Source organism: Microtus ochrogaster, unplaced genomic scaffold, assembly GCF_000317375.1.
Source record: "Microtus ochrogaster isolate Prairie Vole_2 unplaced genomic scaffold, MicOch1.0 UNK32, whole genome shotgun sequence".
NCBI lineage: Eukaryota > Metazoa > Chordata > Mammalia > Rodentia > Cricetidae > Microtus > Microtus ochrogaster.
Genome location: NW_004949130.1, coordinates 4,095,342 through 4,107,198, shown reverse-complemented (window position 1 = coordinate 4,107,198; position 11,857 = coordinate 4,095,342). Strand labels below are relative to the sequence as shown.

Below are 11,857 nucleotides of genomic sequence, written 5' to 3'. Positions count from 1 at the left end.
CACCATGTGGTTGCTGGGAATTGAACTCAGGACCTTTGGAAGAGCAGGCAATGCTCTTAACCTCTGAGCCATCTCTCCAGCCCCCAGCAGTGCAATTTTAAATAAATGATTAAGAAAAAAACTCACCCTTTATTATACTTGAGGAAGAATATGAATGTGAAGAAATGAGGCAGTTTGCTGCCTGGGAGGAAACTGTTCTGTCAAAGGGAAGAGAAATTGCAAGACTCATCTATGGGTGCAGGAGAGGAGCACCCATAGATGTCCCGCTAACAGAGGCGGATGTGGCCCGAGTGGAGCAGAGGGGACCCTAGAGGATGACATCAGGGAGAAGGGAGTTCTCCCAGTGCCTTGCAAATCCTTGAGACAGTGTTGGTTTTTGTTTAGAGATGAGACGGCACTGAAAGACTCTAAACAGCAGGGACTTCATCTGACACATTGTGTAAAGGGTCGGAGTGATACAGGAGGTCAGTGAGATACACCAGGTCCCGAGGGAGCAGCTTCAAGGCAGGAGGAGGTGGACATGGAGGACGGAGTGAATGAAGAATCCACAAATTCCTAAGGAGAAAGGCCAAGTCTGGGATCCAGCTTCCTGGAAAAGATGGAATTCTCACCCACAATTCTGATGAGGCACAAGGCAGACTTGTAATCGGGAAGGGTGGGTGAGGTACAAGTGGGTGGTGGGTATCGTTTTCCAGACACGCTAGATTTTCAAGGCAACGCTGCACATCAACAACTGGGCTTCCAGTATCATCTCAATACTTGGGAAGGAAAGGCAGAAAAATCAAGAGTTGAAAGCCTGCATCAGCAACTGGCAAGGCGTTGGAAGTCAGCATGTCTAAAAAACTAAAGGGCGGGGGAGATGACAACTGAGGAGATTTTTTTTTAGTAAAACACCTGCCCTGGAGATGAGGACATATTTACTCTCCAGAGCCAACGGCAAAAGCTGCACATGGTGGCCTCTCGCGGGCAGTGGTGGCCAGTTCCTACAAAGGACAGGACTGCCAGAAAGAGGAACCTTCTGCTAATTACCTTCATATATGCAGGTTGGTTTGTTTGGTTGGTTGTTTGGTTGGTTTAACACCAAGGGCTAAGTTTATGCTAGGGCTAGACAAATGCTCTATCAATAAGGTACATGTCAGCCCAACAAACAAGTTCATTTTTTAAAAGTTACATTTCGTGTGTGTGTGTGTGTGTGTGTGTGTGTGTGTGTGTATGTAAAAGAGAGACATGCCACAGTAAGAGTAGGTCAAAGGGCAACTCTTCTACCACGTGGTTGCCTGCTAAGTAATCTTAAATGCTGGATAATGAGGACAAATCAAAATGACATCAAAAGACACTAAACCAGGTGTGGTAGCACATGCTACTAATTCCAGCACTCAGGAGGACAGAAGTAAGAAGATGTTGGTGAATTTGAGACCAGAATGGGCTTCATAGTGAGAACTTTTCAAACAAAACAAAACAAAAAAACTAAGATGAAAAGATCAGTTCTTTAAAAATAAACCTTATTTTATTCTGTGCACAAGGTCTTATGCAGAGCAGGGCTGGCTTCAAACTCACTATATAATGCCAGCAATGTTGGCACACACCTTTAATCCTAGCACTTGGGAGGCAGAGGCAGGTGGATGTCTGTGAGTTCCAGGTCAGCCTGGTCTACAGAGCAAGTTCTAGGACTATCTAGAAAAACCCTGTCTCAAAAAACAAACAAACAAACAAACAAACAAAAGCTGCTCATGGTGGCCTTTTGGAATCTCAATGCTAGGGAGGCAGAGACAGGAGGATCCTAGGAATCAAGGGCCAGCCAGCCTCAGTGGTAAGCCCCAGTTCTCACCAATAGACCCTGCCTCAAAAAAAGAAGTTGAAAATGAATAAAATATATTATTAAGCTGGGTAGTAGTGGCACATACCTTTAATCCCAGCACTCAGGAGGCAGACCCAGCAGATATCTGAGTTCAAGCACTGGTCTACAGTGAGCTACATAGTTATGACTCTGTTTTGAAAAAAAAAAGGGGGGGGGGTAGGATAGGGGCTGGCAAGATAGCTCATCAGCCAAAGGAACTTCCTGCCAAAGCTGATAAGCTAAGTTTGATCCCTGGAATTCACATAACAGAAAAGAACCCCCATAAATTGTCCTTTGACCACAGGCACACCACAGCATAACCTCTTTGAATAAATAAGTGTAATTAAAAAAAAAAAAAAAACGAGCTGGGCTGTGATGTCGCACACCTTTAATCCCAGCACTCTGGAGGCGGAGGCAGGTGGATCTCTGTCACCTGCCTGAGGTCAGCCTGGTCTACAGAGTGAGTGCCAAGACAAGTCAGGGCTACACAGAGAAACCATGTCTTGGAAATCCAAAATAAATAAACAAACAAATAAAAACGGTGGACAGCAGTCCTAATGAACTGTCACTCAAGGTTGTCCTCTGGCCACCACGTGCATTTGTAAATGTGCGCGCGCAAACACACACACACCGAGAGAGAGAGAGAGAAAGAGAGAGAGAGAGAGAGAGAGGAGAGAGAGCGCAACAACAAAAATCACTCCCATCCTGAACCTCAACTAACAAAGATACCAGTCTCAGCTGCTGCTGCCCCAGGGTTCCTCAGACTCTGGCCCAGCAGTGCCCAAAGACTCCTTTCTGTAGGAGGTGATTTTGATGAGACCTGCTGAGGCTTTCCTCCTGCCCTTTCTCCTCCTGTTCCAAGGAATACTCAGAGATGAATGGACTCAGGACCAACTGACTAACCTGCTGAGCCATCTCCTCTGCTCTTCCGTTTAAAGGGAAACCTCTAGAGACAGGGCTCCCCTTACTCTTTTTGTTTGTTTATTTGTTTTTTTCGAGACAGGGTTTCTCTGTAGCTTTGGAGCCTGTCCTGGAACTCGCTCTGTAGACCAGGCTGGTCTCAAACTCACAGAGACCCGCCTGCCTCTGCCTCCCAAGTGCTGGGATTAAAGGCGTGCGCCACCACCGCCCGGCTCCCCTTACTCTTGGAGTTGTCTCTTACAACCCTTTTTTAAAGAGATGTCTGGCCTGGTGGCAGTAGTGGCACATTTGCTTCTGATCGCAGCACTCAAGGGGCAGATGGCAGTTGGATCTCTGAGTTCAAGACCAGCCTGGCCCACAGAGGAGTTTCAGGACGGACATGGTGTAACCCTTTCTTGAAAAACCAATAAAAGATGGAGCCTGAGCTTCCAAAACGCTGGAGTTGTAGGTGTGCACTATCATACGTGGGTACAACTACAAGCCTCTCCAAAGATTTGAGTGGTGTTTCACCTATCTCCCCATCACATGCTTAAGCCTTTAAAGATCTGATAGGAACTGCACGTGGTGGTGCAGCCTTTAATCCCAGCACTCTTTAATAAAGAGTTAAGTAATGTCTGGTCTACATTGCAAATTCCAGGACAGCCAGGGCTACATGAGGACCTGTCCCAAAAAATTAAACAAATATATTTTGTTCTGGGGATCCAAAAATACTTACCATATATATAAATTTTTAGAAGGTAAACCCTGTTTTCTATTCCCACCATAACAGCCAGGACATTTTATACCAAGTACTGCAAACCACAGAGTAAAGACCAATCAGGAGCGACAGGGTCCTGGGACAGAGAACATTCTTGGGATTATGCCTACACGACAGGGACAAAGCACATCATGTAGAAAACCTGGCCGAGAACGTGCATGAGAGCCTGCTCACACCGGTCTCAAGGGCCTTCAGCAAGATGCCCTAGTCCATGCACCGGATCGTAAGAGGACTTGACAGCAGAGACAGGTTTAGAAAGTCCAGGAAGGGTCGAAATTCTCGCCAACGCAGCCCTGGTAAAACCCTGGAGTTTTGTGAATTTGGCACTTCCCAGCCTTTGAGGGAAGTAAAGAGCCGCGTCCTAAAGATGGGGAAGCTGAGGCAAGGGTATCTGGCCAGATCATGCCTTGATTAGAGCCTGCTTGACAAGGGTGACTGTGGAATTGTAGGCTGCGAATAGGGGGTAAGGGGCCAAGAGGAATGCGCCCGCGGGAGGCGGGAAAGCCAGGTCTACAAGCTGTTAGGAAGAGGCTGCAGCCAAAGATGCTGAGTCACTCGGCTGGAGAGCTGGGGAGCGCGTCCTCACCCCCAGGCTGGGTGGAGCTTCGGGCACGCGCACGCATTCGGTCGAAAGAGCGAGGCAACGCGCAGGGAGGTCGCGAGCACACGCAGTACCTAGGCTAGCTGCGTGTAGCCAGGCACGTACAGGGAGGGGGCGAGGCGAGCGCATGTGCGCATGTGCGGACGCAGGGTCGGACCTGCGTGGTGATTTAGAAAACGCCTGCATTTGCACGTCTGGGATGGGTGAAATACACTGGTGCGCATGCCCTGGGTGAGGAGGATGTGCACACGCGCTCTCCAGGAATAATGCGTGGGGCAGGAGGGCGTAGTGGGTTATGCCTGTGGTCTCGGCGCTAGGGAGGCTGAGGCAGGCGTGTTCGATGCCAGCCTGGGTTATATAGTGAGAATCTAGTCCTGCCTGGGCTAGTGTGAGAACAAAAAACAGGGTACATAATTCTGACGCGATGCTCCCATATGACAATTCCTCTTCCAGTTCAGATAGAATTCTGGTGAACAAGTCTTCAACCCAATAGAGAGCCTTATGTCAGGTCTGATTTTTTAATCTATGTTAGAATTGGCAAATCCTGGCCCCAACAACCCCTTTCTTCTGCCACACGTTGCCTGATAAGGGTCTGAGAATTGTGGTCCTAAGGAGATTCAGTCTTAGCTCTCCTGGGGCTTTCCACTGTGAGAACAATCGGAAACACCAGATTCCTGGGCAGCGCTGAGTGCTGTAAGGGCAAGCAAAGGCAGAGAATTTAGAGACTTAAGCAGCCTTTAGTGCAGTGAACTGAGGGTTGAGAACCACTGCAGGCCATAAAATTATTTTTGTTGCTACTTTATAACTGTAATTTTGTTACTGCTTTGAATTATAATACAAATATGTTTTCCCATGGTTTAGGTGACCCTTTTGAAAAGGTCGTTGGACCTAAAATAGGGGTCGCAACCCACAGTTTGAGAACCTGTGCTTTAGCACAACAGCGCAAGCAGTTGGAGGGAGCAGGGTAAGGAAGTGGGGAGGGGCGGGTGCCTGGAAAAGCCTGATGCTCTACAGGGGAGAGGACCTAATGGCAGTGACTTAAAGGGATATGGTGTGTCTGAAGATTAAAAGGACCTTAAAAAGACCCAATGATTTTCTTAATGAAGTTTCTAGAATGGTTGTTGGTACTCTCACCAAGGATGGGGAAAATGGGGTTGTCTCCCCGGTAGGGTAAGAACAAGGACAAGTCTTTGCATGCAATCTGGCCTTTTTTTTTTTTTTTTTGTTTTTCAAGACAGGGTTTCTCTGTGGCTTTGCAATTTGGCCTTCTAACAAGGGCCTGATCCCATGGTAAATGAGCCCTTCCTGTCACCTAGGCCCACATTCCCAACAGGTAACCAACACAAGAACACACACACTTCCCCCAGAGCTGTGATTGAATTTTAAGTCCAGTTGTAAGGTCAAATCCAGGACCCAAGTCAGACAAGCTTATTCCCTGAACTCTCCGGTCATGCTGCCCACCCACATGGCCTCTTGACAATCATGAAGCTGAACCACCAGTTCTTTTTCCTTTGTTCCAGACCAGGTGGGTGGCAAGGGTGCTCCTACATGGCACAGAGCAGGCTAAACCTACGGCTGGTACGATGCAGGAATTCCCACGGAGAGAAAGGAAGGTCCCAGCCGCCCATGAACCTCAACTGCTGGTGCGCTCCTCCATTTCTCAGATTGGCTGAGGCTTCCCAAGCCCTCCAGGAGCTTCCACCCCAACCTATCCAGGACACGGTAGAGCTACCATGCTCCTTTCATTACCACCGATGTAAACAGAAGTAGCTAATAGTACTGGGCACCTAAGTCAAACAGGAAGACAGTAAGTCATCTGTCTTCCTGCAGGTTGTTTACTTATTGGCACGGGGGACTCAGCTCAGGGCCTTGGGCTCACTAAGCTTGTGTTCTACCCAATCACCTGTATGTTGTTTTTGTTCTAGACAGGCAGGGCCTTAGGAAACGTAACCCAGGCTGGCCTTGTATTGATCCTCTTGTATCTACCCCAAAAAGGCTGTGATTACAGATGAGTTTACTGAGAGGAACAGGGCAGAAAAAAACCCACCATTCCTGGGTTTGCCCCTTAGACAGGCTGCTGGGGGAGAGACCAACCCCAGAAAGAGCCCACATCCTTCTAGGGACAGTCAACACCTGCCCACAGAGGCTTTAGTTACACCTTAGAGAGGCCAATGACCTTAGGGGTTGTGGCTGGATGATCTGCTCCCTGCCAGTCCTATCCCATCCCGAGTGGTCTTCCCCTTGACAGGTCTGAGGCTCAGAGGACAAGCTGACCTGGAAACCAGCTCCTGTACATCTCTGCCAGGTGAGCTATTGCTTCTGACATGTGTCTGCTGCAGTTAATTTTAAATAAGATACAGAGTATTATTAAATGTATATTTTAATAAAGCCAATAGTTATTTTACTTATAGGAACTTTAAAAGTAAGATACAAAATGTAGAGTTCCAGTTTGGAAGGTCACAACTATTCACATGATGTCCTGCTGATGCCGAGCAAGATAGCCATGCTTTGGCCGTGCTGAGGACACACTCACACGCACATACATGCGCTTTGGCGAGACACCTCTGCCAAGCGCAGCACCTGGGATTACCAGTGTTCAGGGCAAGGCAGTGCTGGCAACAGCACCTACATGGAGACTACACAAACCGCATCACACGGTCTCACAGCCATGGAGACAAAATGTCTTCCTTAATAGAGGAAAACAGACCAGAGATGACAGTGTCACCTGTGCTGGCCCAGGGTGAGGTCTTCGGGGAGGCACTATGAAAATGAGAGTACTGCCGTGGAATAGAACTCGAAACACAGGGCACTGTGGACACATTACTGAAGGAAAGAGAAAGTTTTTACAAGTAGAACAGCCACAAGGAACTTTGAACAGATTAGTGTGCACACTGTGACAGCTAACACAGACAGCAGCCACACAGGGCTGGTGTAGAGCACGTGCCTGGAAAACTCTATGTACAAAATAGTTCTCTGTAAACATGGTGAGGTGACTATTCCGAACCCACGGTGAAGGATCGTCAGTACAGGCAGAACGGCACCCCCACACAGCACAAATGACAACAGCCGAGGTCTCCAGCAGTTCGGAGACACAGTACTAAGAACACAGGTGGCTGGGCTCAGACACCCAACAGGTCCTCTATAATATTCTTGTGTATGAATGTGTGTGTGCATGTGTGTGGTGTGTATACATAGATTCTTTTTGGTATTTTTAAATATAAATTTATCTGTAGAAAAATGAGAACATAAATGTGCTATTACAATCTTTGTTGGAAAAGCTTACATGGAGTTAGAAAGAATAAACCATTTATTAGTAGTTAACATATATTAAAATGGTTTAATGATTTAAGAAAATATAAAAAAAATTAATACTGTCAAACTTTCATACCAGAAAATATCATGGATTTTTTTCAATTAGACATTTTCAAAGATGAAATATGAAAATTTTAAATAAGTTTTATATAAAGAACTTTCTGCAACCTCAATTAATATATAGTGGGAAATGTCTACTCTATATAGATTTATTTATTATTATTTCTCAATTTAAGCACCATTCAATTCTGGATCCATTCTAGCTGGAAAATATCCCCACGTCTGTTTAATGGCACATGTTAACTAAAAGTGAGGTGTTTTTTTGTTGTCGTTGACTAAACAAAGACTTTGAATTCCTGTCTACATCATAATTCTTTTGTCTTCTGAGCCAGCTCGCAAATGTCACTGTGGTTCTGAGTATGGGGGTCTTGGTGCAACCCCTCCCCACAGTTGCTTCTTTTGAGGAGCAAGGTGCCCAGGAGCCTTGGTCACGGTGGAAGGATTGAGGGCGGCAGGTGCAGCTTTGTTCTGCACTCAGCATGGGCCAACAAACCCCCACTGTGCTGCCTCTGACAGCAGCTCCCCAATCCTGCTCTTGTAAATCCCATGAGCCTGCACCCCTGGGTGCTTCTGAGCAGAGGAGCTACCCACCCACGGGAAGGCAGGTGGCTGCTTCTCACCACAACTGTCTTGTCTTGTATAAGCTTAAATGAAGACAGTGCTGAGCTAACCTCCAGCCAGGGTACCAGGGGTCTTAAGACAGCCAATGCTTTAGGCAGGAGACATTTTCAACTGAAAACCTACATGAGAAATATCTATAAAAATCAGTGATGGGTGTGGGTCTCACTCAGTGTTAAAGAGAAGGAGAGCTTCAAAGAATGGTCAGTTTTGTTCTCAGCCTGCAGGCCTCATGCCTTTCCCACATGCAGGACTGACAACCTTCGGACTGTGTTTTCCAAGCGTGGCCTCTGGCCACCTGCACCAGTATTACCTGAGGTGCTTATTAAACATGCAGATCGCCAGCATCCCCCTGAGTATCAGAAATCTCCATCTTCAGCTGTCTCCCAGGGGTCTGCTACCTTCAAAGTTCGAGAAATCAGGGTTTAAAGACTTGGAGCTGCCAATCACCTCTGACCCAAAGAACATTTCTGTCCCAGGGACAGGGGTGCACTGGTCCTTTTGGGGGCTAATATCAGCTACTCAGTCCTGGGGACAGTTGCCCCAACAGCTTTGATGGGCAGCAGGCAAGCTGTGGTCAGTACTGGGGCAAATAGGCTGGCCTGCGCTCAGCTTTCCCAGGGAAGGCCTTGAAGCCCTTGGGTGCCGCCTTATGTGCTGGTGGAGGTGGGGGCTGGGGTGGTGTCTGCACATAGGTGAAGGAGGTGGCATTGCAGTCACTGGTCGCAGCCCACACAGGGGACTGCAGCATGTGCATGGTGTCATTCCACTGGCTGCCGGGACTGGAGACTGCATAAAGTGGTGCAGCAGGGCTGGGCAGCGTGCTAGGCAGTGGGGAAGGGTGCTGCCACGGTGCTTTGGGTGGCCACGTTTTGGTTTTGTTATCCTGGGAAACAGAAGAGAGTTCTTAGTGTCATTTCTGGTGAGTTGTCATTGTGACCTGCCCACCCAACTCCCAGCCTCCCACAGCCTGGCACGAGGGAAGCTCTTATGGTAATATCAGCACTCAGTGCCTGCACAATCCATGTAATCGTGGCCCAACTGTGGAACAGAACTCGTGTGTCTGCACACAGACACTTACAGGCCTCCCACCACTCGTGCATCCACAGCCCGCCCTTATATTTATTTAACTGATCTGAACAGGAGGTGTGCCAAGAGGCTCTCACATTAGACAAATGGCAGAGCTTCCTCTACAGAAGACTGCATCAGCTAGGGTGAGCAAATCTCATTGTTTAGACAAAAATTATGAGAAAATAATGCACCACAAAGATGACCCCTTATGACTTTGAGGCCCAAGGTCACAATACCTGGTTCACATCCTCTACTGTGGTAAGAAGAGGTGGTGAGGGCAGTGTGCTGGTCTCCTGCTCTCCACTGCTGTGTTTCCTGAAAGAATCAAGAACAAAAAGCAATGACCACATGGCTTCTCTGTATGGGGCACAGGCTGATTAAGTGCCTGGCTCTGGTCTCTAGGTCCCCAGTCTAGGTGTGGAGGGCTTGGGTCCACCAAGGTCAGTGTGACAGGGGAGCCAGCAGCCTATAAAGCCCTTTAGGAAGTTGCAGCCAGCAGGGAAATGGCATTGGCTGTTTTCACAGCTCTCCAAGTTAACTACCTTTGGCATCTCATTAATTATTAATTAATCATTAATAATTATTAAAACTAGTTAATAGTTACTGGAAGTGTTTAACATGCACTGGGTATGTTGGGGACTGAAAAATACTTTATGATGAATATAAATATACATTGTATACATGTATGAAACTGTCAAAGAATAAAATATTGTAAAGAAATAAAAAGCATGTTAGTTTTACATTACAGCAGATCTGAGCCGGAGATCCTCTTAGACAGGTATAGACCCCACAGGGGCAACTTTCTTCTCTTACAGATTACTGCCAGTGTCTTACCAGTCCCTTACAGATCTTGCAACCCCAGGCCAACCTCTTCCTCATGGAAGGTACATTTTAAAATCTATTTTATGTATACAGTGTTCTACCTGCATTTGTGTTTGCATACCAGAAGAGGGCGTCAGATCTCATTACAGATGGTTATGAGCCACCATGTGGTTGCTGGGAATTGAACTCAGGACCTCTGGAAGAGTAGCCAGTGCTCTTAACCTCTGAGTCATCCATCTATCCGGCCCAGGAAGCTAGATCTTTAAGGTGCCTGCAAAGGCCTTTGTCCCCCACCTGCCACAGGGCAAGCTGGCAGGAGCAACACTGGCTTTCCCCGAGGCAGAGCTGTCCCATTCTCCAGTCCTTGGTTTAGCAATCCTTACCTTCTCTGTTTGACAGCAGCAACAAGGTCAGGCCCTGAAAACATAGAGAACAGGCTGTCCCCATTGGCGGAAGAGGTCTCATCACTGGAGCTGGCGGAGTCTCCCTGAGCACCTGACCAGCCACTGTGCAGGCTGTCCCTGAGAGCAGAGAGAAATGTTCATGGACCTCCCACAGCCAAGTCAGACGTTGCTGTCACTCCCTGCCAAAACTTGACATTTTTACTTTCGCTTCAAAAGTAACAGTGTCATTGTTGGGGACTGTGGACCTCCAGTCCCTGAATTTCTTGTAAACAACTTGTTTTCCTGTGTTTGCAGCTGCTCTGGGCAGAGACCCTCAGGAATTCCTGATGACAAGAGAGTGGTTTCCAGTGGGTTTGGCTGGGGCGTGGCTATCAGTTAAGGATCTCTACATAAGCTGCCCTGGAACACAATAAAGGGGGCATTCTTGTTTCAAGGATGACCGGGGTCCCCATGTCTCTGTCTCTGTGCATATGTGTTTAAATCTCCAGCCCCTTTCCTGGCTCACGTGCCAGCCCGTAGTGCAGACGCTACATGTCACTACTTCCTTTTATTTCTCAGAAGCCTGTGGTTGGTAAGCGATTGGCTTTAGGGGAAAATAAAGTGGGGACACTCTCTCACCATCCAGACTTCTCAGCCGGAAGTAATATGAGATGCACATCCTAACTCTCCCTTATGTGCCTGCATGAGTATGTGTACCGCCTATGTGCGGGTGCCCTCGGAGGCCAGAAAAGGGGGTCAACTCCCTTGAACTAAAGTTATAGATGGTTGTGTGCCACCATATGGATTCTAGGAACCGTTTGGGTCCTCTGCAAAAGCAGTAAGCGCTTTTAAGTCACTGAGCCATCTAGCTAGCCTGTATTATTTTTTCTTTCCTCTGAAATAAGGTTTCTCTAGGTAACTCAGGTTGGCCTCCAACTTGCTACAGCTCGTGCTACCTTGAACTCATGACAGTTGTTCTGTGTCCACATCCCACATGCTGCGATTGTAGGTGTGTACCACCGTGTCCCACCCTTAATATTCTTCAATGCACTAGAACTGAAGCACACACCTTGGTTTCTGCTGGGCTGGTGACTGAGCTCAGGCTAGGCCTTGTACATGCTAGGTAAACACTCTACCACAGAGCTACACACCCCAGGCCTACTCTGACTTCTGTGGGCTATAATAACAGCATCCAATAACTTCTTGGATTTCAAACCAACGCTGCTTTCCCCAGAAAGACCACATGAAACACTGTTCAATAAGATCCCTGCTTTAAGAGGAGAAGGCTCGTCTGTTTTCTCTTGGTTTATTCATAAGTTAAGTGCTTATAATTTTTTCTATTAGCCCCCCGTATTTACAATTTTTAAGCTAAAATATTTTAATTTAGGGGCTGGAGAGATGGCTCAGAGGTTAAGAGCATTGCCTGCTCTTCCAAAGGTCCTGAGTTCAATTCCCAGCAACCACATGGTGGCTCA

General features: G+C 47.5%; 1 protein-coding gene across 3 annotated transcripts in view; it reads right to left on the bottom strand.

Moving 5' to 3' along the window:
• Nucleotides 1-6,485: 6,485 nt before the first annotated feature.
• Kiaa0355 (KIAA0355 ortholog) overlaps nt 6,486-11,857 on the bottom strand; it is an 85,954-nt gene continuing 80,582 nt past the window's right edge. For all 3 annotated transcript variants that reach the window (XM_013354213.2, XM_005368435.2, XM_013354214.2), the window contains exons 12-14: nt 10,383-10,520; nt 9,414-9,492; nt 6,486-8,992 (exon numbers count right to left, since the gene is read on the bottom strand). In XM_013354213.2, coding sequence (XP_013209667.1) covers nt 8,684-8,992; nt 9,414-9,492; nt 10,383-10,520 — 526 coding nt within the window. In that variant the 3' untranslated portion in view covers nt 6,486-8,683. The remainder of the gene's footprint in view (nt 8,993-9,413; nt 9,493-10,382; nt 10,521-11,857) is intronic.